Consider the following 22130-nt stretch of genomic DNA (forward strand, 5'->3'; position numbering starts at 1 on the left):
GACCAGCTACCATGCTATTGTATTTTACGTATATGTACATGCACACACACATATATACATACATACACATATATATGAGTATATATGTGTGTGCCTATGTATCTGTTGATCTCCTTGTGTACCTTTTGTCCATTCCAGTTCCTTTTTGTGTCAAAGAGGTCCTTCCCTATTCACAAGGTGGAACCAGTGTGCCTTATCCAGTACATCTAAGTATAGCTTGGTATATGGACATAGCTGTGAGGGACAGGTGCTTTTCTGCCCGTGACTGTTTCTTGACATTAAGGCCACATTCAAGTTAGCGGATGAGATAGAACAGGAACCCAGCTGTCCCGACACTTAGACATGTGGGAAGAGGATGAGGTGCATATCATCTCTGATAACCTGTATGTTGGTATCATGACAAGAGCCCTGGATTTAGCATCAGAATCCTGGGGTCAAGGTACCCATCTGCCCTTTTACTACCTCTGTGAGCCTGAACAGATCATTTAACTTCTAGTCCTCATTTTTCTCCTCTCTAAAGTTAGGGGTAACTTTGTATGAGCTAAGGTTCCTTCTAGCTCTGGTCTTCAGTTTCCTTATCTGTAGAATGAACAGGTTAAGTTAGATGACCTCTAAAGCCCCTTCTTACTTATTACCCTAAGTCATGAGTTCTGAACCTGGGGCTCATGAAGTTTTTAAAATATATTTTGATAATTATTTCAATGTAACTGGTTTCCTTTGTAACCACACATATTTTATACATTAAAAAACATTACCCTGAAGTGTCTATAGACTTTACCAGACTGCCAAAGGGGTCTATGACACTAAAATGGTTAAGAGCATCTATCCTAAATCTGATGCTTCTAGGTCACAACGTTTTTTCCCTCAATACATAGTTATTAACCCAGCCCTGGAGTTTCATTGGATACATACCACAGGCAAGTGACAGGAGATGAGTTTGCCAAGTGAGAGCCACGAACATCCCTCCTATTGCCATGCAGGCCAGAGAGCTGTTAAAGCCCCATAATCCACTGTAGATATTTTCAAATGAAGCTGAAAGGGTCAGTCCTATCACACAAGAGAAGTGGAGTTAGTGTCTTTAAATTTAATTTTAATGCCTTTAATTTCAAGGAGAGGCCCAGTATACTGAAAGGAGCTGGATCCGCAGATGTTTAATGAGAGCCCCACAAATCATCTACTTCATTCAAGAGACCCACCCCTGCCAGGGACAGTGGGAGTACCTGCTATTATCCCCACTGTTGATCCAATCGCTGCATGCAAGCCCATGATTGGGGAGGAGAGGAGAATGGCAACCAGGAAAAGCCCACCAGTCCAAGGATTATCACAGCCATAGATCTGACCAATTCCCACCGGGATGGCTTTGAGTAACTGTAAAATCAACCCCCACCCCCGCAAAAAAAATACAGGGTTAATATAAACAACCTCAAATGAATATTGGTAAGAGCTATAGATATTGAGCCAAGTTCCACAGGACTGGTAACACAGAATGAATCATCCAAAATGGAATTTTGACGCTTTGGAACTTGTATAATTTGATCCATTGTGGGTACTCCTTCCAATGACCCCAACCACTACCCCTGGACAAGATAATTTCATGAGTTGCTATGCTTGAGAAAATGTAGCTATTGCTGATATTAATAATGATTCTTATTACTATAGACTAAATTATTGCCCATAATTGCCCAGATATAATGTTGATTCAGAAAAACTCAAGAATAATATCTTTAATGGATGTTGAGATCCCAAATGGTTATAATCTCCTAGCTCCATGGAATAAAATGCTTTCAAATCATAGAGACCTAGCAGAAGAAACCATAATCACATGGGAAGAGGACGAGGTGTATATCGTCTTTGATAACTTGTATGCTACTGGAATTGTACGAAGGATGCCTACAGTGAAGCTACCAAGAATAAACTTCCAAACCTATTATTTTTATTCAACTAAAAATATCCTGGGTCAATTAAACATAGAATATAAAGAAATAATAATAGGATAGCTTCTTGTCCCAAGACCACTTCTCTCTGAACCCCAACAAAAAAGGGGGGATAATAATAGTATTAAATGCTGCTAAAGACTTGAACCTAGTCTAAAACTTCCATAAAATTGGAAGCGATTAATAGTAAGTTGGTTCACTAGGACCATGCCTATAATTCTATTGTTGACTACTAATATTTGTCTAAGTTTTGAGGGCAGCTAGGTGACGTAGTGGGTAGAGCACCAGGCCTGGAGTCAGGAAGATCTGAATTCCAGTTTGGCCTTAGACATTTACTAGCTGTGTGACCCTGGGCAAGTCACGTGGTTCCTATTTGCCTCAGTACCTCTTCTGTAAAATGGAGACATGCTAGAGAAGGAAATGGAAAACCACTCCAATATCTTTGCCAAGAAAATTCCAAATAGGGTCATAAAGAGTTGGATGTGACCAAGCAACAAAAAAGCCTTTCTTTATGTCAGTCACCACTGGCAATCAGCACATAATATTCTTAGACACTCAACTATGTGTGTATTTTCTGATTACATTTCCCACATAGCTCAACTTTCCTTTTCACAGAACAGGATTCCCAGGAAGTCATAGGGTCTGACTTAAATTAATAAATTTTATTCTTCACAATAGAACTATTGATAGGGACCCAAGTGACTATTTTCTTGTGACTATTTCCCTGTTTGTCTTGGTTGTTAAGTAGTATACAAACACACCTTATATTATTTCAAGATGATATGTATATATGGGCTTCATTAAATCTTTGTATACTTTTAAACTGTAATAACTTAAGTCTGTATCTATGACTGAAACAGTTCTATGACATTTAAAAGTAAATTCCTCTTGGGAGCAGCTAAATGGTATACTGGATAGAACATTGGTTCTGGATTCAAGGGGACCTGAGTTAAAATCTGGTCTCAGACACTTGACACTTAATAGCTATGTGACCCTGGGTAAGTCACTTTACCCCATTGCCTCTCCAAAAAAAACAAGTAAATTCATCTTGGTTGAAAGCAATCTTATTACACAACTGTATACATCAGAGTCATATTTCAGATTCCATAATAGGGGGGAAATGACTACAGTCAAAAAAGAGGTAAGCCAGCTATGTCTTGGCAAACAGGCTGTGAGAAGGAAATTCAAGTTGTCTTCAAATGCCATTTACTGAGAAGCAGCATTCTATAGTGGACAGAGTGCAGGAATTTGATTTAGGGAGAGCTGAGTATGAATCTCAACTGAGACGCTTATTAGTTATGTGATGCTGTACAAGTTACTTAACATGTCGCAGTATTCTCTTCAGGAAAAAAAGGGCATGAAAATAATACTTCTAGAACTTCCCTCACATTGTTATATAAAGTACTTTACCAACCTTGAGGACCATTCAGGGTGTTCCAAAAATCTTAGTGCAGATTTAAGTTTTCATAGCTTAACTTATTTGAATAGGTTAGGATTGACTTATTCCAATGACAAACATCTTTTAAAACAGTTTTGTTCTTTCTTTTAGTTTCATATTAATTTTGATTTTTGGTCTAACCAGGAGCTATTCTTGTTCTTTGTCCTTCATTTCTGAAGAGGATCATTGACGTCACAGGAGAATGTCTTGGCTTGTACATGGATTGGATTTCAGTGAGGCAGTTTCACAAAGTTCGCAGCCTCATTCATCCAGAGTCATCAAAGTCCAGTGACAAGACAAAAGTCAAGATGACTGGTGATGGCCTGGGATGCAGTGGATGACCTTGGCATCTTTGGTGTCTGACCCAGCTCTAAATACTCCACAGCACCTACTTCAGCTGCCTTCACGACTGTTGAAACAAATTGTTCTCATCTGTCCAGTCTTTCCAGGGGAAGTCTTCACATGCTTCAGGTAGATATTCTCTCTAATTCACTGATGGATTTGAGGCCTGTCAGTCACCCTCAACCTGGTTTAGCCCATCTGCTAAGATGGTTTTACTAGGTTGTGGCCACTGTGCATGTTATGACTTCTTGGAGTCACAGGTGAGAGCTGGGTGGCAGGTGGGCACCAGAGGTAGAGAGCAGCCCTGACAAGGCTTAGCTGTCTGTCCTCCCTGAATACCCCATACATCCCACTAGGAGCTCTAATAAGATAGATTATACATAAATAGTTGATTATTAGAGTCATTTCCAGTCACTTAAAATAGCAACAATATAATTTTTTGTGATTTTTTTCAGTGTCCCCTCCTCTAGTGTTCCAGAATTCTGTTGTCAAAGAAAGTATTTATGATACATAGATGTAAGGTTTTTGTGTCATCTAAAAAGCTTTTGTTCTCAATCCTTTTCCTGATCCATGTTTAATAATGTAATTCTCACCATCTTTACCTTTTCCTACCTTTGCAGTGAAATTACCAAGTATCAAAGTATATGTTGATTTAATTTGGAGCTTCTTTTCAAGTTCTTTATAAGATTCACTTTGACAACATGACTAATATTGAAATATGTTTTACATAATTGCATACATATAACCTACATGAAGTTGCTTATTGTTTTACAGGGGAGGGAGGGAAAAGAGTGAGGGACAAAATTCGGAACTCAAATTTTTAAAAAATGAGTGCCAAAATTGTCTTTACATGTACTTGGGGAAAAAAATAAAATACTATTAAAAATTAAAATAAAATCCACTGCAATAATTGTTGTTTCACAATCTAAAATTAGTCTCAATTTTTTTTTTGAAAATTTACTTTAATGAGCAGTGAAGTATGAGATGAACAAATGAACCATGAAATTATGTTTCTTGTTGCCTTTTGGCACATAAGAAAATGGACTCTTCTAATTCCTTTACTCTTCAAAGAGAGTATATAAGGTATTCTTCCCCTTAATGATATCTTAAAGTCCTACTGTTAAAGTTAGAAAGGCTCTCAGAGGCCATCCAGTCCAACCCTTTCGTTTTAGAGGTGAGGAAACTGAAGCCCGGGGAGACTGTGGCTTGCCCAAGGGCATATGGGTTTTAGATGGTAAGACTGAGCTGAAAAGTTAGGTACTTTGGTTCCAAATTCAACACTCTTTCTACTGTCATTCTTCCTTCTTCCTCCTCCTCATTTAGGGAGAATATAAGGAATGATAGGATTCAGTTATTTCTAACAGTGTGTTGCTTGTTGGTTGTTGGAGAATAATCTCACAGTCGGAGTACAAAAGTCAAATTAAAATGTGCTGATGGTCTAAAAGACGTACTTCTTAGCATCTTTTGTCCCCACTACTGTCATTCTGCCTCTTTAACTATAGAAGTACCAGGGGGCAGTCCAGGATGGAGGCCTACATGGCGCTTTTCTTTCAAAGGTTGCCAACATCAGAACATTCATTACTACATGGTCACCATACTGTTGAAGAGCCTTTACACGTTTAACTAAGCTCAGAAACTGACTCTTATCTGTTGCCAAAACTATACTTGAAGACTTTCTGCAAGGTAATAATAATAGTTAACATTTATATGTGTGTTAAGGCTTACAAAGTGCTTTACACAAATTATCTCATTTTATCCTCATAATAACTCTATGAGATAGTTTTTATTATTATCCTTATTTTACAGATGAGGAAACTGAGGCAGAGACTGACTTATCCAGGGTCACTTAGTTATTAAGTGTCTGAGGTGGGATTTGACCTTTCTGAGGTCAAATCCAACATTCTGGCCACTGAACCACATAGCTTCCCTAGGGTAGACAATGACAGAACTCAGTCTTTGGGAACTCAAGGTCACCTCCATTGGTGTAGCAATTTGTGGAGGATTATTATCACCTCCCTCCTCATCAAACCATTTACACTGATGTAGGTGTGTTAGAGTATTGCTAGGTGGTTCAGTGAACACTGGGCCTGGAGGCAGGAAGATCTGAGTTAAAAACTGGCTTCAGCCACAAGTCATTTAATCTCTATTTGTCTCATTTTCTCATCTGTAAAATGGGGAAACACTGGAGAAGAAAATGGTAAACCACTCCAGTATCTTTGCCAAGAGAATGCAAAATTGAATTGCCAAATGGGGTCATGAAGAATCAGACATGGCTGAATAACAGCAGTATAGAGTAGAAGTTAAGTGACTTGTTCAGCGTTGCACACCCAGCATGAGTCAGATCTTCCTGCCTTCAAGCACCACTTTCTATCTATTGTCCCTTTGCTTCCAATTGGATTTCTCACTTTCACTGTCTCTTTGCTCCAACCCATTGCTCACACAGCTGCAACAGAGATCTTTCTAGGGCACAGATCTGACCACCTCACCCCTGGCTCAAAAACCTTAGATGCTCCTTATCACTTCTAGGATACAAATTCTTCAGGTTGGTACTTTAGGAGTCTTAACAACTTGCCTCCTACCTGTCTTCCCTTTCAACCTTATTTCAAAAGACTATCCTTTCCATCACTGACATCCCATCTGAAGTGCACTACTATCTGTTTCTCAAACTTGACCTTCTGTTTCCCTTTGCTTCTCCTCTTGTTTGGAATCCACTCATCCTTTCTGCCTCTCAGTCCTTGTCTTCTTCAAGACTCAGCCCAGGGGCCATGAAAACTTTCTTGATCTCCCCCAGACCCAACTATAGTTAGTGTTCACCCCATTTGGGGTTTCCTTGGCAAAGATACTAGCATTTTCTTCTCCAGCTCATTTTATAGATGAGAAACTGAGGCAAGCAAGGTTAAATGTCTTGCCCAGGATCACATAGGTCTGAAGGTCTGAAGCAGGTCATCTTGACTCCATGACCAACAATCTATCCACTGAATCACTGTTGGCCTAGATGATCTCTGAAGTCCCTCCTGGCTCTCATGCTCTTGTCCTTTACCTTACTAAAACATTAGTTTCAACTGGTTAGTCAGCAGGTGAAGGATAGAAGGAATGCTGTTTTAAGAATCTCATGCATTTCTGAGAAATGCACAAGGTCTGTATGAAACTATCTACAAGGGTGGCTTACCTCATCCTATTTATCACGGCACACATTTCTTGGATAATTAAGTATTGCAGAAAATCAACTTCAAAGGCAATGGGAACTAACATTTTATCTAATCGCCAGCATGGTTTAAAGTCACATGCCATCACAGAACAATTTAACTGACCTTTTCTTTTCCCCTACTCTCTCCGTATTATCTGTCTAATTTGGTGATATCATTTTGTGCCAGGAGATTTATCCCTATGTGCTGTCAAAGTGACTAGTTGGAAAATGAAAAATTCAGTCCCACAGCTAAAATTAGATTCACTGGTTGCCAATAAAACTGGTTTGGCAGAATTGATTTCTTTGTGCAGAATTTGCCCAAACTGACCCATTGTTGGGTAGAGTCTGACCTGTTATATAATTCTGCTCAGTGCTGATGCTGGGGGAAAGTGGAGATGTCATAACCATAATAATGATTTCTTACATTTATACTGCTTTAGATGGAAACGTTTATGATTTATAGAGTGCTTAACGTATATCATCTCATTTGAGTTTTGCTAATAGCTCTCCATAGGGAAGGCAGCATGTTTCAACAGAACTGGGTTGGAGGTCAGGAGACCTGGATTAGGGAGAACTTTCCTACCTTCTGAGTGACTTAGAGAAGACAAATTTTCCAGACCCCAGTTTCCATATTTATGAAATGGAAAAAATAATATCTATCTTTCCTATAATATCTATCTTTCCGTCTAAGTACCTTCAAGCACTTTATCACCCCTTGGCCTGCCCTCCATTGTCCAACACCCTTCCTCAACCTTGTCTTTTCCTCTCCTTTCCTACATATCTTCCCCTCTCAGGATCAGGCTCTTGGTTTCTTCTTGGATAACAGTTTTCCAATGTGATAAACTCATTCATATGAATGTGCTAATAGGAGAGGCCTAGAAGAGGTCTCCTCATGACCTTTCTATTACTTCCATTCTGAAAACATGTATGCATTTTAACAGGGACCTTTTGGAAAAACTGATTCTAAGCATGAGAAATTTAGACCATGTAGGAGAGAAGGGCATTGTCACATCAGGCTGAGAAAGTACTATTTTGGGAGCAGGTGTAGTGCCTCTTCTGGTGGTTGTTTCCTTTAGAACTATCTTCCATGGATTGTATTTATTTTGTAAATTCTGTCTTATGTATGTGTTGTCTTTCCCATGAAAATGGAAGCTTCTTCAGGATAGGTGTTGTTTTGGTTTTTCCTTTGCATTAGCACAAGTCTCACATATACTACACTTAATAAATATGTGTTGATTAATTGTTTGATTCTTATTCTGTCCACTTGAAAACCTGGCCCTAGATCTTTTTTCTAAGAACTATTATAAGTAATAGCTTTGTTTGGAGACTGGAAGCTACACCATGGGTTTGTTTCCAACTTAGGATGGTACCAGCATTTGAATAGTCCTAGCTTGGAGCTGGGGCCACTCTGAAGGCATCCTGATCATTCAGGGAAGTCTTCAAATATCTCTGGTCTCCTCTGGAACTCTGAAGCAAAGCTTTGAAGGATCCCAGATTCGAAATGCTGTTATAAACATGATTGTACCCTTAGAATGTTTCTTCTTTTAATTTCCTTATACTTATTTAATTCTTTCCTTTAATTTCCTTCTGGGCGACTGACAAAGGGAAAAAGTAGTCACTCATGACAGTCAGCTCTCAGATTTGCTGGGTAATAGCTATTTGGGGTATATATAGAGAATAATAGCTATTTGGGGTCTTTAGCCGGAAATTCACCGAAGCGTTTTTCAGTCTTTGAAAGAAAGCACTTATGAATTAAAAAGGTCAAATTTCCTCTCATTTACACTAATATCAAGTTCTCTCTGCTTTACAGTTATCAAGATGACCTTAATCATGCTTACCAGGTAAACATTAAGAAGAGCCAGAATTCACATCCTTTAGTTCTACTTTTAACCCTTTGCAGTTAGATGGCACAGTGAATAGAGCAATGGCCTTAGCATCAGGAAGACCTGAATTCAAATCAGAACTTAGACACTTACTGATTGTATGACCTTGGGCAAGTCACTTATCACTTAAACTGTTTGCTTCACTTTCCTTATCTATAAAATGGGAATAATAATGGGATCTATCCTTCCAGGGTTGTTGTGAGGATCAAATGAGATAATAATTGTGAAGCGCTTAGCATATAGTTCCTGGGACATAGAAGCACTACATAGTTAGCTATTATTATCATTAGTAATCAGAGATGGAAAATTTGAATGCTGGCTTTATTACTTATTATCTGTGGAATCTTGGGTAAGTCACTTTACTGTGGTCCTCCTTTTCTCCAACAATTAAATAAGAGGGTTGGATTAAATCAATGCTCCTATCAAAGTGACCAAAAGTCAGTTTATGGCAATTAAAGGCCAAGGAACCAGGACATCTGCTTTCTAGTTCTAGATCACTCATTTACTAGTCATATGACCATGGGTTAGTCAGTCCCACTCTCAGAGTTTGTTTCCTTCTCTTTAAAAGGGAGGGAGACAGCTGTACAGTATAGTAGAAAGAACACTGGCTTTGGAACCTAAAGATCTCAGTTTCCCAACTTTATATAGTACCTGCAGGTAAGAGTTGTGTTGCAGGTGGACACCCAAAGTGGATGAGCAACCAGAAAAGGACTCAGTAATCCTTCACACCAGAGGTGCCAGTCCTCCCTGAACACCTCATCCTGGGCCATCAACAGTCTTCATGACACTGATGACTCTGGAAGAGGCTGATTACTTTTTGTAACTCTGCCTTACTTAAATCTGATTTACAGGCAAGTCAAGATATCATCCATTATCCACTATTTTACCCCAACATCTAATGTTATTGGTTCTCTTCAAAAACAAAGGATGAACCACATCAAAATATAGTCCTTACTTATGTGCCAAACACTGTGATAAGCACTGTAAGTATTATCTCATTTGATCCTCATAACAACCCTGCAAAGTAGGTATTATTATCACTCCAATCAAAGAAACTGAGGCAGACAGAGGTTAAATGACAACTAGGAAGTGTCTGAGGTCAGATATGATCTCAGGTCTTCCTAAGTTCAGGGTCAGTGCTCACTCCACTGTGCCACCTACCTGACTCCATGTATATTTGTTGGGGGTTGGAAATAGAGAAAAGAGAAGTTGAAAAGAAAAGCCTTGGTGGTAAATCCACTGTGCCACCTAGCTGCGTGTGGTACAAGTAGTGAAGGGGTAATATCTAAGATTTCTTCCAGCTCCAAAATTCATTTTTGTCTAGTATCAGTTTTAATGACATTGTTCAATTCAATGTTCAATCAATCCATAAAATACTTGCATTTCCAGGCAGCTACTCTGAAGTATTATCTCTATTTTTATTGTTATTCAGACAGAATTCCATAAAAAAGTTAGGATGTTAGTCTTGAGCCAGTAGACTCATCTCATATTATCTGGAGTCCACTGGGCTTTACAAGGGAACTTTGTCTTGAACATGATTTTCAACTGTTTTTAATAATGGCAATTAATTATTAAAATGACTTTAAAGTGATAATAAAGTATCTTGGACACACAAGGGCTCTTATATTCATGTACAACAAAACAACAGATCCCTCACTATATTTTGTACAAGGAGGAAATGTGAAAAGAGAATGTAACTCTTACCTCAGGGACATTGATCTGAGACCAGGTAACATTGGGAGTGGGTCTCGTAGCTAATTTGGTGGGAAAGAAAGGGTTGTCATGTCCAGTGGCTGCCAAGTACATTGTTAATGCCATGTTGAAAGGCAGGGTGAGAACAGGGAGGTCCCATTTACAGAGCACTGAGCCCAATGCACTGGAAAAAATTGGGCTGAAAAACAAACAAAACAAAAATGTTAAACCAGGAGAACCCACTTGAGAGCTATCCCACAGGAAGACTTGACTTTACTTGGTAAACATGTTCCTGCAAGGTTGCATGTAATATCAGCTTGATAGAGTTAGGATATATAGAAAGGCATTAGGGGAGTGGCATTGAAAAAAATAATGCTAGTGATTCCTGTTACACAGTCAAAAATACTGCTATAAAGAAAAGCATTCACTCCATGATTTAATCTGTGTTACTAATTTGGATTTTCCTATCTTGAAGTTGCATAAAAAAAGGTAAACCTTTACTTTGAAAATGGGTTTCATGAGAAGAAGCTTGGGGAAGTAGATAATGAGGTGGTTTTAGCATCCAGGAAGCCCTTGATTCAAGTCCCAGCACTGACACATGCTGCATGTATGACTCGGCAAATCACCTAACTCGACGTCTTTCCAAGACTGTAAATTATCCAGAGTTCTCTATGAAAAAAATCCCAAATCCCGGATCATCTCTCCACATCCCTTACCCACCAAAAAAAAAAAAATTTGTTTTTTTATCCTGCATTCTGGATTGGTTAGAAATTGTGGTTCATGTGCCCTTAAGTGACACAGGTTTCCACACCCTCCCTTAGAATAATAGAAAATCAAGAGGAGGCACCTTTGCATGCATGCAACAGAAGAGAGGGAATTAGAATTAAGCAATTTTTCTTGAAAAATTTTCATGAAAATGCATTGAATTACTGGCAAATTCAGAAAAAAGTCTTGAGAATCTTAGATATTGTGGAATTTTATGCTTTTGAGGCTCTTGCCATCATGTGGAATTTTCCAGTACTGGAAACCTCTATTTTAAAATCATAAGCATGAAGTAGAGAGTAGTAAAGAGGTAGCAGAGAGAAGGCTGGATTTGGAGCCAGGGGGACCTGAGTTCAAATAGTACTTCTGACAGTTACTAGCTATACAAATCCCTTAAACTCTCTAAGCCTTGGACAGCCCCTTGGAACTTAACCTGGGTATAGTTCCATTGGCTTACAGTTCTCACCACAAGCAAAATCATAGTTCTTTGATCTCAGAATGAAGTGAGAAAATCTTGTCTAATTTTAACAACAGACATGCATATTTTGCCATTTTCTTACTTGTTATTAAAATGCTCCAAAAGGGAATGAAATACATTCAGCACTATGTGGTATATATTCAGTATACATATATTAATATGGGATTCCATCACAGAAGAATTTGAGGCTGTGTTTAGAGCATAAATCTGGGTGATTCATTTCAGTATTAAATAGTAATTGAATTCACTAAATTTTTAGCATGTGACCTCAAATAATCAGCTGCATTAAATATTAATATTTTTTCAATTGTACACATCCCTGATGCAAAAGAAAAAGCATGTATTTCTAAAAAACAGGTTGTACTCACCATGTCATGGACACAACTATCACAGGGAATAAAAGCCACCAGTAATAGTCTCCCTTGTAGCAGTAAAGAGCCATGAGTATTCCCACCAGCGTGGCATTATAGCCATGAAGCCCAGCTGCTATTGCTGACCTGTAGGAAAGAGGCACTGGATGTAATGGGCTGTAACATGGAACAGAGGTTAGACTTGTTCTGCTTGACCTCAGAGGACAGAACTGTGAGTGATGGGCAAAAGCTAACGATCAAGGTTTGATGCAATGACTCCATCTTACCAATCACAGGTATCCTTTTGGGAGAAGCCTAGTATTACAGGAAAGAGCCCCAAATTTGGAGTCAGAGACTTGGGCTGATATTCCTGTCATTCAATTATTTCAACTGTGTCTAACTCTTTGTGACCCCATTTGGGGTTTTCTTGGCAAGGATATTGGAATGGTTTGCCGTTTTCTTTTCTGGCTTATTTTATAGCAAACAGGGCTATATGACTTGCCCAGGGTCACACAGCTAGTAAGTGTCTGAGGTCAGATTTAAACTTTGGTCTTCCTGACTCCAGGCCCAGTACTCTAACCACTGCACCACCTTATTGCCTCTCACTTGCTAACTATGTGATCCTGGGTGAGGAATCAAATATACATATTCTACCATTTTCTTAGTTTCCTCATCTTTAAAAAGAGGAAATTGACCTCAAAGGTCTTCAAGGTCCCTTCCTGCTCTGAATTCTATAATAATGGAACCCCCTTCCCAGGAGGTCTTAAGTTAAGCTTGAATGATCACATATCCAATTCAATAACAAAGGGAGATTCTTTCTCAGATGGTCTCTGAAGGTCTTCTCACTCTAAAATTTTTGGACATATGCTGATCCTGCAGAGGTATGATAGCACCATGCATCTATGCAACACTTTACTTCCAAAGCAATTTTCCCTGCATGTTCTCGTTTCATACAATCTTATGGTAACTTTAGTTAAAGTTTCATGGGATCATCATTCAATTCAATCAACATTTATTGTTACATATATAAAAAATACCATGTTCTGCCATGGAAACATAGAGACAAAAATCACACAAGTCCTATAGTACAGTAGCTTAGAGTCTAATGGGGAGAAGGGAGGAGACAGACAGTAGCCAGCTAACTATCAAACAAAGAGAAGAGGAAAGGAACAAAGAAGTCTGGGCAAAACTGTGAGATTGAAGAGGGCATTTCATCTGGATAAAGAGTGGTTAGGGAAGATCTTTTGGAAGATGCAGTAATTGAGGAGGACTTTTAAAACAGCAAAGGCATGGAGACAAAAGAGGACAGATTAAGAATGGGGAGATGGAGTGACCTAGTTAGGTAGTTAATGACTCAGCGATGCAGTTCTGGGCCTGGAGTTAGGAAAACCTGAGTTCAAATCTAGCTTTAGACAATAACTAGATGTGTGACTGTAGGCAAGTCACTTAACCTTTTTTTGCCTCAGTTTCCTCAATGGTAAAAAGGAGATAGTAATAACACCTACCTCCCAGAGCTGTTGTGAGGACCAAATGATATAATAATTGTAAAGCACGTAGCACAGTGCCTGGAACATCATAAGCACTATATGAATGTTAATTATTACTGCTACTACTACTATTATTATTATCTGTGTGATCCTAGGCAAATTACTTCACTTCTCTTTGCTTCAGTTTCCTCCACATAATAATAGCATCTATCTGTCAAGGCTGCTATGAGGATCAAATGAGATAATATTTGTGGAAAGCACTTAGCACAGTGCCTGGAATACAGTAGGTGCTACATAAATGCATATTCTCTTCCCTAATTAGATTAAAATGTAGAGTAAAGGAAGTGGAGCAGTATGAAAAATCTGTATAGGTAGTTTGGAACCAAACTGGGAGGATCTTGCATGTCAAAGTCAAGGGTTATTGATTTATACAAGAGCCAACAGGGAGATTCTGAACGTTCTGGAGCAGAGGAGTGATGGTAACTGCATGAGAGAAGGTGTCTCAGGCAGCAACGGAGAGAATGAACTGGAGTCCAGTTAGGAGCTGTTATGATAGCCGTGGTTAGAAGAGGTGGCAGCAACATGACTCATGTGAAAATATGTTTAATATGAATGTCGATGTATAGCCTATATCAGATTGCACGCTGTCTTGGGGAGGAGGAGAAAATTTAGAACTCAGAATCTTATAGCAATGAATGTTGAAAACTAAAAATAAATAAATAGATTTAAAATTTTTAAAAAAGTGGCAATAGGAGTGGAGAGAAGAGACCAGATAAGAAATACTACCTGAGTAGAAATGGCAGGATTTGATTACTGGTTGAATCATGTCAGATGAGGAAGAGGGAAGAGATAAAAAGGGACCCGGAGTCATGAGTCTTAGTTAATGAGCCTAGGGATGATGGTGGCTTGGTCAGCAAAAATGCAAACTTTAGGGAGAGAAAAGATTTATGGTAGGGAAAATGATGAATCATTTGCAAAGAGGTGATAATAAAGCCATGAGGATAAAATAAGACTGCCAAAGAAGAGAATTCATAGAGAAAAAAGAAAAAGGCCTTGAGGATTCCCAAATTTAAGGATGGGGAGCCAGCAAAAGAGAAGGAGAAGTAGGAGAAAGATTGTAAGCATGAACCATCATGGAAGCCAAGGGAGGAAAAGGGTGATTCACAGTCAAATGCCACTGAGAAGTCAAGGGGGAAAAACAAACATGATTAGCTTTGGTGATAATTAGGCCATCAATGACCTTGGAGAGACCTCTTTCAGTATAGTAGTATGGTTGGAAGCCAATGAGTAGCCAATGAGGAAGTGGAACCCATGAGTATGAATTACTCTTTTTTTGTAGTTTATCTATGAAAAGGAAAAGTAAGAAGTAATTTCAAGCAAAGAAAGGTAGTTTTATTTTTTAAACACAGGGGAGATCTGATTATGTCTGTAGTTACACATGTAAGAGGGAATCAGTAATGGAGTAAGATAATTGAGAAGATAGAATAAGAGGGAATGGAGGGCATAGGTAGGCAGGTTAGCTTAAGGAGGAGAGATACCTTTTCCTGTGCAATTAGAAAGGAGGAGAGAACAGTGAGTACATTGAAAGAAATAGGAGTGGAAGAAAAGAGGCTAAGAGAATTCTCTCATACGACTCTCAATCTTCTTAGTCACGTAGGCAGCCAGATTTTCTGCTGAGAGTAAATGAACAGATAGAGTTGGGGGCTGAAGAAGAGAAAAGTTTGGAGAGCCTCTCTTGATAATATGAAAGGTCAATAACATTAGTAAAAGAAATATCATTCAGTAGTGAGTGCCCAGCTGAGGTTAGATAGCATAAATGTGTGACGGGCCCAGTCACTAAAGTTTTATGAGTTTCCCCAGCAGTTTTCAACAGCATTGGAGTAGAAGCAGAAGAGGAAGACATTAGGAATTTCCCAGGGTGAAGGGTACAGGGCAGAAGTAACAGAAGGTCACAGGGGCAAAGGATTCAAAGACAGTGAAGATGGAGAAGTGCGTGCTAATCAAATGATTAAAGCTGAGTAGAGAAATATGCAGGCCTAGAACAGGGCTGATATATTGCAATACTAGAGAGGAATTGAAGTACAAAGGTACTGAGGAGTAGGAGTGAAGGAAGAGGGAGTGGAGGAATGCAGGAGATTGTGGTTGGAGGGAATTTCAAAGTTCAGGGCTGTGGGGATGTAACAGCTTCTAGTGATAATGAGGTCCAAGGTTATACCATCTTCTTGAACAACTGATGTAGTGTAAAAGTGGAAGCATTTGGAAGAGTTCATTATACAAATACATAACTAAAATAATAAAAATATATTCAACAAATTCATTTCAGTTCAACAAATATTTGTAGTATATAAATTTTTTTTAATGTGTATGGTTTTAAAAATAAAAATATATTTATATCTCCAAATATGCTTCTTTCTTCTTATTTTTTGAGGAGTTAAGTAGGCAATCTTTCTGAAGAATAATAAGCAAATTCATGCACTTCTGGCTCTATTTACCCTTTTCTTTCCAAAGTCAAGTGCTCATTTTAAAAAGGACTTCTGCCTTGTTTAGAGATTTTTTACTTATGAAAGTGTCTTTTCCATAGATAAGACAGCTAGATGGCAGAGTGGATAGAGTGCCCAGCACGGAGTTAGAAGACTCATCTTCCTGAGTTCAAATCTGGCCTCAGACACTTATTAGCTGAGTGACCCAGGTCAATTCACTTAACCATGTTTGCTTCATTTTCCTCATCTACAAAATGACCTGGAGAAGGAAATGCCAAACCTCTCTGATATCTCTGCGAAAAAACCCCAAATGGGGTCATGGAGAGACAGATTTGACGAAAATGATTGAATCTGTAGATAGTCTCTGAGGTTCTTTCTGGCTCTAGAAGGATAATCCTATGAATATCTCATGCACAAAGTACAACTTCTTAGAGCCTTAACCCTTAGTTTGGTACTATGGAAAGAGTGCAGAGTTGGGAGTTCAGATCCTACCTCTGAATTTATTTTGATGACCTTGGGCAAGTCACTTACCTTCCCTGGGTCTCAGTTTCCTCATCTGTAAATGGTTGACCAGGTGTCCTCTGAGGTCTCTCATCTCTGGATCCTTGGACCCATCTATCTATAGGCCCCAACACTAATGGTTAAAAGAACTAAGCACCATAGGATCATAGATACTGAGCTGAAAGGGACTTTAGGGCCATCTAGTCCAATTCACTCATTTAGAAGATGATGATTTTGAGGTCCAGGGAAATTAAGGGCACAGCTTTTGAATTAGAGTTTGAACCAAGATTCTTTGATGTCAGAGCTAGTGGTCTTTCCATAAGATGTCAATCAAATGAGCTAATACATGCATACAGCTTTGCAAATCTTAAAGCTCTCTATAAAAGTTATTATTATTAATTATGCTACCTTCTCAATGTGGTAGCCCTTTAAGATCTGCAAAGCGTTTTACATATGTTACCCTAGTTGATCCTCATAAAAATTTTATGAGAGATATGTTCAGCAGATATGACTGTATCCATTTTGTAGACAAGGAAACTGAAGTGCAGAGAGGCTAATGACCTTGTGTACTCACACAACCAGTATCAAAGTTGGGAATTAGACCCAGGTTTCTCCTGACTTCAAGCTTAGCTCTCCACTGCTCTGAGATGCTTCACAAAGAGGGCTGATTGCTGTAGTATTTAGTAGTTCAGGCTTCTAACTATATGATGTATAAAATAAAAATAAAGTAAACCTCATTAAATCAGAGTCTGCTATCTGGGGATATGCAATCATACACAGAGGCTCAAGTTTACTTGTACCTTGTGTTTGCAGAAAGAATTTACTAGGAAAATTAAGAGTTGCTGTTGTTTAGTTGTTCAGGTCATGTGTGATTCTTTGTGACCCCATGTGAGATTTCTTGGCAAAGATCCTGAAGTGGTTTGCCATTTCCTTCTTCAGATCATTTTACAGATGAAGAAACTAAGTCAAATGAGGTTAAGTGACTTGCCAAGGGTCACATAACTGGTAAGTGTCTGAGGTCAGATATGAATTTAAGAAAATGACTCCTAGCCAGGCATTATCCACTATGTCCACCTAACTGCTTCAAAGTTAAGAGTAGGACTCTTCAAAACACAAATATTTAATAAGTGCCTAATGTGAAAGCAAGATTATAAAGGATAATGTTTAAACCGAAGAGATAACTTTCAAGTCTTTTCATAAACTCTCTTCTAAGCCTAGAATGTACTCCCTCCCCATCCTGGCCTTCTACACAAAGCCCTGATCCCCCCCCAACCACAGTTGTGTGAGTCCTCTGGCCTTTTCCTCAAATTATTTTGTATTTTATTACTAGTGTAGTGAAGCTTAAGTTCCGAAAGGCAGAAACTTTTCTGTTTCTACGGGATATCCCTGGGCCTAGCAAGCTCCAAACAAAACAAAATAAATACGTGGTGAATTGAATTGAATTCCAGGTACACAAGAACTTAAAGGTCACAAAAAGTCCAAAAAAGCGATTGATGAGCTAATTATGTATTTGTGTCTGTTATTAAGGAGCCTCAGAACCTGTCCCAAAGTCCTGCATTGCCATCAATGACTAGTACAAAATGGTGGGCAAAGGAGGTAAGGCTGCTTGTGTAAGGAAAGGTAGAGAAGAATAACAAACTGGACAGCCCAGGCCCAGAGCTGATGCTTGTGAAGTATTCAATGACTTAGAGCACATGGGAGGCTAAGGGCATTCCCTCAGATGGCTCACAATCTTCTTAGTCAAGTAGGCAGAAAGATTGTTTACTGAGAGTAAATGAGGAAGAAATAGGACTGTGCACTGAAGAAGAGAAAAGTTTGGAAAGTCTTTCTGGATGATGGTCAAAAGGTTAATAACATATGAGTAAAAGAAGTGTCATTCTGTAATTATCAGCGTAGAACACATGTTCTTATCCTGGAGTTCATGCAATAGTTCTTTAAAAAGTATTTTTTTAACCAATCTGATTGATTTTCTTTGTAATCGATTGTAAGACATTTTATGCATTTAAAATCATTGTTCAGAAAAAGGATCCAAAAGTTTCACCAGGTTGCCAAGGACTTCATGACACAAAATAGGTTAAGGACTCTTGATCTAAAGGAAGGCCTTCTTTGCCACTTGGGGTCAGTCCTCTATGGAAGCTTGACATGGGAATAAGAGTCACTAAGGATGAAAAGGCCTAGATGAGCTTCAATCTGCTTCTGGAGTGGGATGGGAAGGATGAAGACCTTAGATTCTAGCAAATATACAAGAACTTCTATCAGCTTGCTCATTGTTTACTTGATTCTGGTTTCTGTATGAGTCACACAATATAGTATGACCTGGAAATGACCTCCCCTATTATTCACTCCAAGGCTAGGCAACTAGAAGCAACTCAGGAGTTTTTAAGTACCCAGGATTAACTCTTTAAACTAAAATAAAGGATTGTAGATAGATTCATCTCACATTAATACGTAATCACTTACAGTCTTGAAGTTAAGTGGAGTTTAGGCCTACATCTCTCTTACTCCTTTCCACTCCTAGCCAATGCCCAGAGCACAGAGGATACCCTATTTGGGCTCCCTCTCCTTAGCTGCAGTCCACTGTGCTACCTCCCAGCTTCAGAACTTTCCTTTCCTGGAAAGGTGACAATAAGGAACTTAATAAACTCACTATACAAGTGTATAGGCCCTTTTTATGAGTTCCCAGGGTATGCATATTCATTCAACAAAGCCCTAAAGGAGATAAGAACTATTCTATTGTGTTAACACCATATTGTACCCTGTGAACAAAATACAAATGTATAAACTTTTGTATAGGAAAAGTGTAATATAAGACTTTTTGACATCAATTAGAACTGCTGGAAGGACCCAGGCTCTGAAGTCTGAGGACCTTGGTTCAAATCTCCCTTCTGATGCTTACTTCTGATCCTGTGTAATCTTGGGGGATTATTCTTAGAATATAAGTTTTGTTAAACATATATTTTATATCCTTATATAAGAGCATAGATCTAGAGCTTAAAGGGACTTTAAAGACACCTAATCCACTCCCTTCCATTTTTTCCAATGAGGTAGTTGAGGACCAGGGAGGTTGTGACTCATGCAGGGCCCAACAGGGCAAATAAACCTCAGAAACAGGATTGGTACCCAGCTCTCCTGGATGTTAAGGCCAACTCTCTCTCTGTTACGCTATTCTGCCTGTGTTTACGTATAGATAGACATATAGACATATACATATAGACAGACATATACGTTCTCTAAAATGAACAGGTAGGACCTCTAAAGGTCTAATGATTATGTGACCCATATAGGCCATTTAGTCTGATCCCCTCATTTTACAGATGAGAAATCTGAAAGCTATGGAGCCTAAGTGACTTACTAGCTGTATGACCCTGGGCAAGTCACTTAATCCTGTTTACCTCAATTTCCTCATCTGTAAGATGAGCTAGAGAAGGAAATGGCAAACTACTCCAGTATCTCTGCCAAGAAAGCCCCAGATGGGGTCAACAGAAGTTGCTATGATTGAAAACAGTTCAACAACAACACATAAGAGGAGAACTTGGGTCTCTTGATTTGAAAGCATTAAAATTTAAAGGGCCTCAGAAATGTGAAAAGATCCTGTAATTTGGATACAACATCCAATATCTGTGATAAAAGGGGGAAAAATAATATTTTGGACCCTGACTGAGAAATACAATGGATTTTTGAAGGTAAAGAATCACTTCATTTGAGGACACATTTGTCATTGCTCCTTCCCGATGGATTTTGTCATTCCTTACTAGCAGCAAGTTTTAGGCTTGTAGCAAGCAACACAAACAGACCCACATGGACTCCCCCTACCTGTCTTGGCTGAGTAGAAGGGCTGCCAGCGTGGACACTATATTTCCCAGGCAGCCTGTGAGGGTCCACCAGGGATTCTGGAGCAGCAGCCCAATTATAATGATGATGCCACTGATGGGGTTATTAATAAACACCACTTGGGATATGCCTCGAAGAATCCAGTCAAGGAACTGAAGTATGACGGGTTTATCTGAAAGAAATCAGAAAGTGGAAGGAAGATTAGTTAGTCATTGCCAAGTACTGAAAGCAAGGCCCTCTCTCTATTTGTAGGATCTCAATGGAACTTTGGAGATCATCTAGTCCAACTCGTACTTGAATGGGAATTCCTTCTATCACATCTTCAATAAGTGGTCAGCTATCCAGCCTCCTTTCAAACCTCAGTGCCCAGGAACCACGTCTTGCACTCAGCTATCAAAGTGAGTCTCATCATGTCACTTCTCTATTCAATAAATTTCAGTGGCTCCCCATCATTTCCAGGATTGAATATAATAAGGAATACTAATATATTCTAATATTAATATATTATATTAATATATAAGGAAGACATTTTTTCTGAGTTCAAATCCAGCCTCAGACGTTTACTAGCTGTATGATCCTGGGCAAGTCATTTAACATTGTTTGGCTTAGTTTTCTCATCTGTAAAATGAGCTGGAGAAGGAAATGGCAAACCACTCCAGGATCTTTGCCAAGAAAACCCCAAACAGGGTCATAAAGGGTCAGACACAACTAAACTGACTGAACAGCAACAATACGTGCATAATAAATACTTGTTGACTGACTGAATGACTTCGGAAGCAGCTCATCCTCTTTCGGGATCAGCTCCTATTGTTAGGAAATTTATCCATACATTGAGCCAAAATTTCTTATTCCACATTCTTCCTTCTGAGGTCAAAAAGCACATGTCTATTACTTCCTCTATGTGACAGTTCTTAAAATCCTTGAACATGGGTATCATGGCCCTGTAAGTCTTTTTTTCTTCCAAATGGGTCCCTTAGGAATTGATGGCTGTCTCTGTATTGAGTTAACTTCTAGCTGAGGCCTTGCTTGTGTGGAGGAAGGTCCAAGATACAGTCAGGTACCTTTTCCTCCTTTTGCTCCTAGTTCTAACCACTTAGGAGAAGCAAAAGTGGCAGGTCTGAAAAAATTCTCTCCCAGCCCTCCACCACTTTGAAAACACATTCTCTGTTGCCTTTTTAAAACACCCTGGGGGAATGAAATCAGATATTGACTGAGCTAGAAAGAATCTTGGAAGGATCTTTAACTGTATTTATTGACAAGTAATTTCCCTTTGCCCTACAGTTTCCTTTTTCCGTTTCCCACTATTTCCTTCTGCTTAAAGCAGAATCATGGTAGTGCATGGCTGGAAGGGTATTCTGGATATGGTTTGGGGTGACCCTACTATCTTCAGTCACCAGCTTGTCCTCACTTCGTTAGCCTCTGACATCTGGTTTCCTTTAGCCTCCACTCAAAGTTCACTGAAATTCTGGGGCATCCTGTGGCAAGGAATTATCTGGAAGGAAGGAAATTGGCCTTGTCCTTGCTTTTGGGTGGAGTGGGAGGGCAGGAGTGGGAAAGATGTGTGGAGGAACTTTCTGGAGGATGCAACCAGGGCCCTATATAGACTCTTAGATTAAGAGCAGGAAGAAACCTTAGAAGTAATTTAATCCAACCCTTTTAATTTACTGAGAAAACTGAGGCTCAAGAAAGTTAAATGACTGGCACAAGGTCACAGAGGTGACCTTGAATACTAAGCATTATTGGTGGGATATGAACTCAGTTTCTC

General features: G+C 39.1%; 1 protein-coding gene across 6 annotated transcripts in view; it reads right to left on the reverse strand.

The window, feature by feature from the left end:
* Positions 1-22130, reverse strand: part of SLC14A1 (solute carrier family 14 member 1 (Kidd blood group)) — a 103382-nt gene that overhangs the window by 17320 nt on the left and 63932 nt on the right. For all 6 annotated transcript variants that reach the window (XM_072605247.1, XM_072605248.1, XM_072605251.1 and 3 more), the window contains 5 exons: positions 20348-20537; positions 12085-12213; positions 10489-10675; positions 1221-1368; positions 913-1047 (listed from right to left, as the gene is read on the reverse strand). In XM_072605247.1, the coding sequence (XP_072461348.1) occupies positions 913-1047; positions 1221-1368; positions 10489-10675; positions 12085-12213; positions 20348-20537 (789 nt within the window). The remainder of the gene's footprint in view (positions 1-912; positions 1048-1220; positions 1369-10488; positions 10676-12084; positions 12214-20347; positions 20538-22130) is intronic.

This window comes from Notamacropus eugenii, chromosome 4 (assembly GCF_028372415.1).
Source record: "Notamacropus eugenii isolate mMacEug1 chromosome 4, mMacEug1.pri_v2, whole genome shotgun sequence".
Classification (NCBI taxonomy): Eukaryota; Metazoa; Chordata; class Mammalia; order Diprotodontia; family Macropodidae; genus Notamacropus; species Notamacropus eugenii.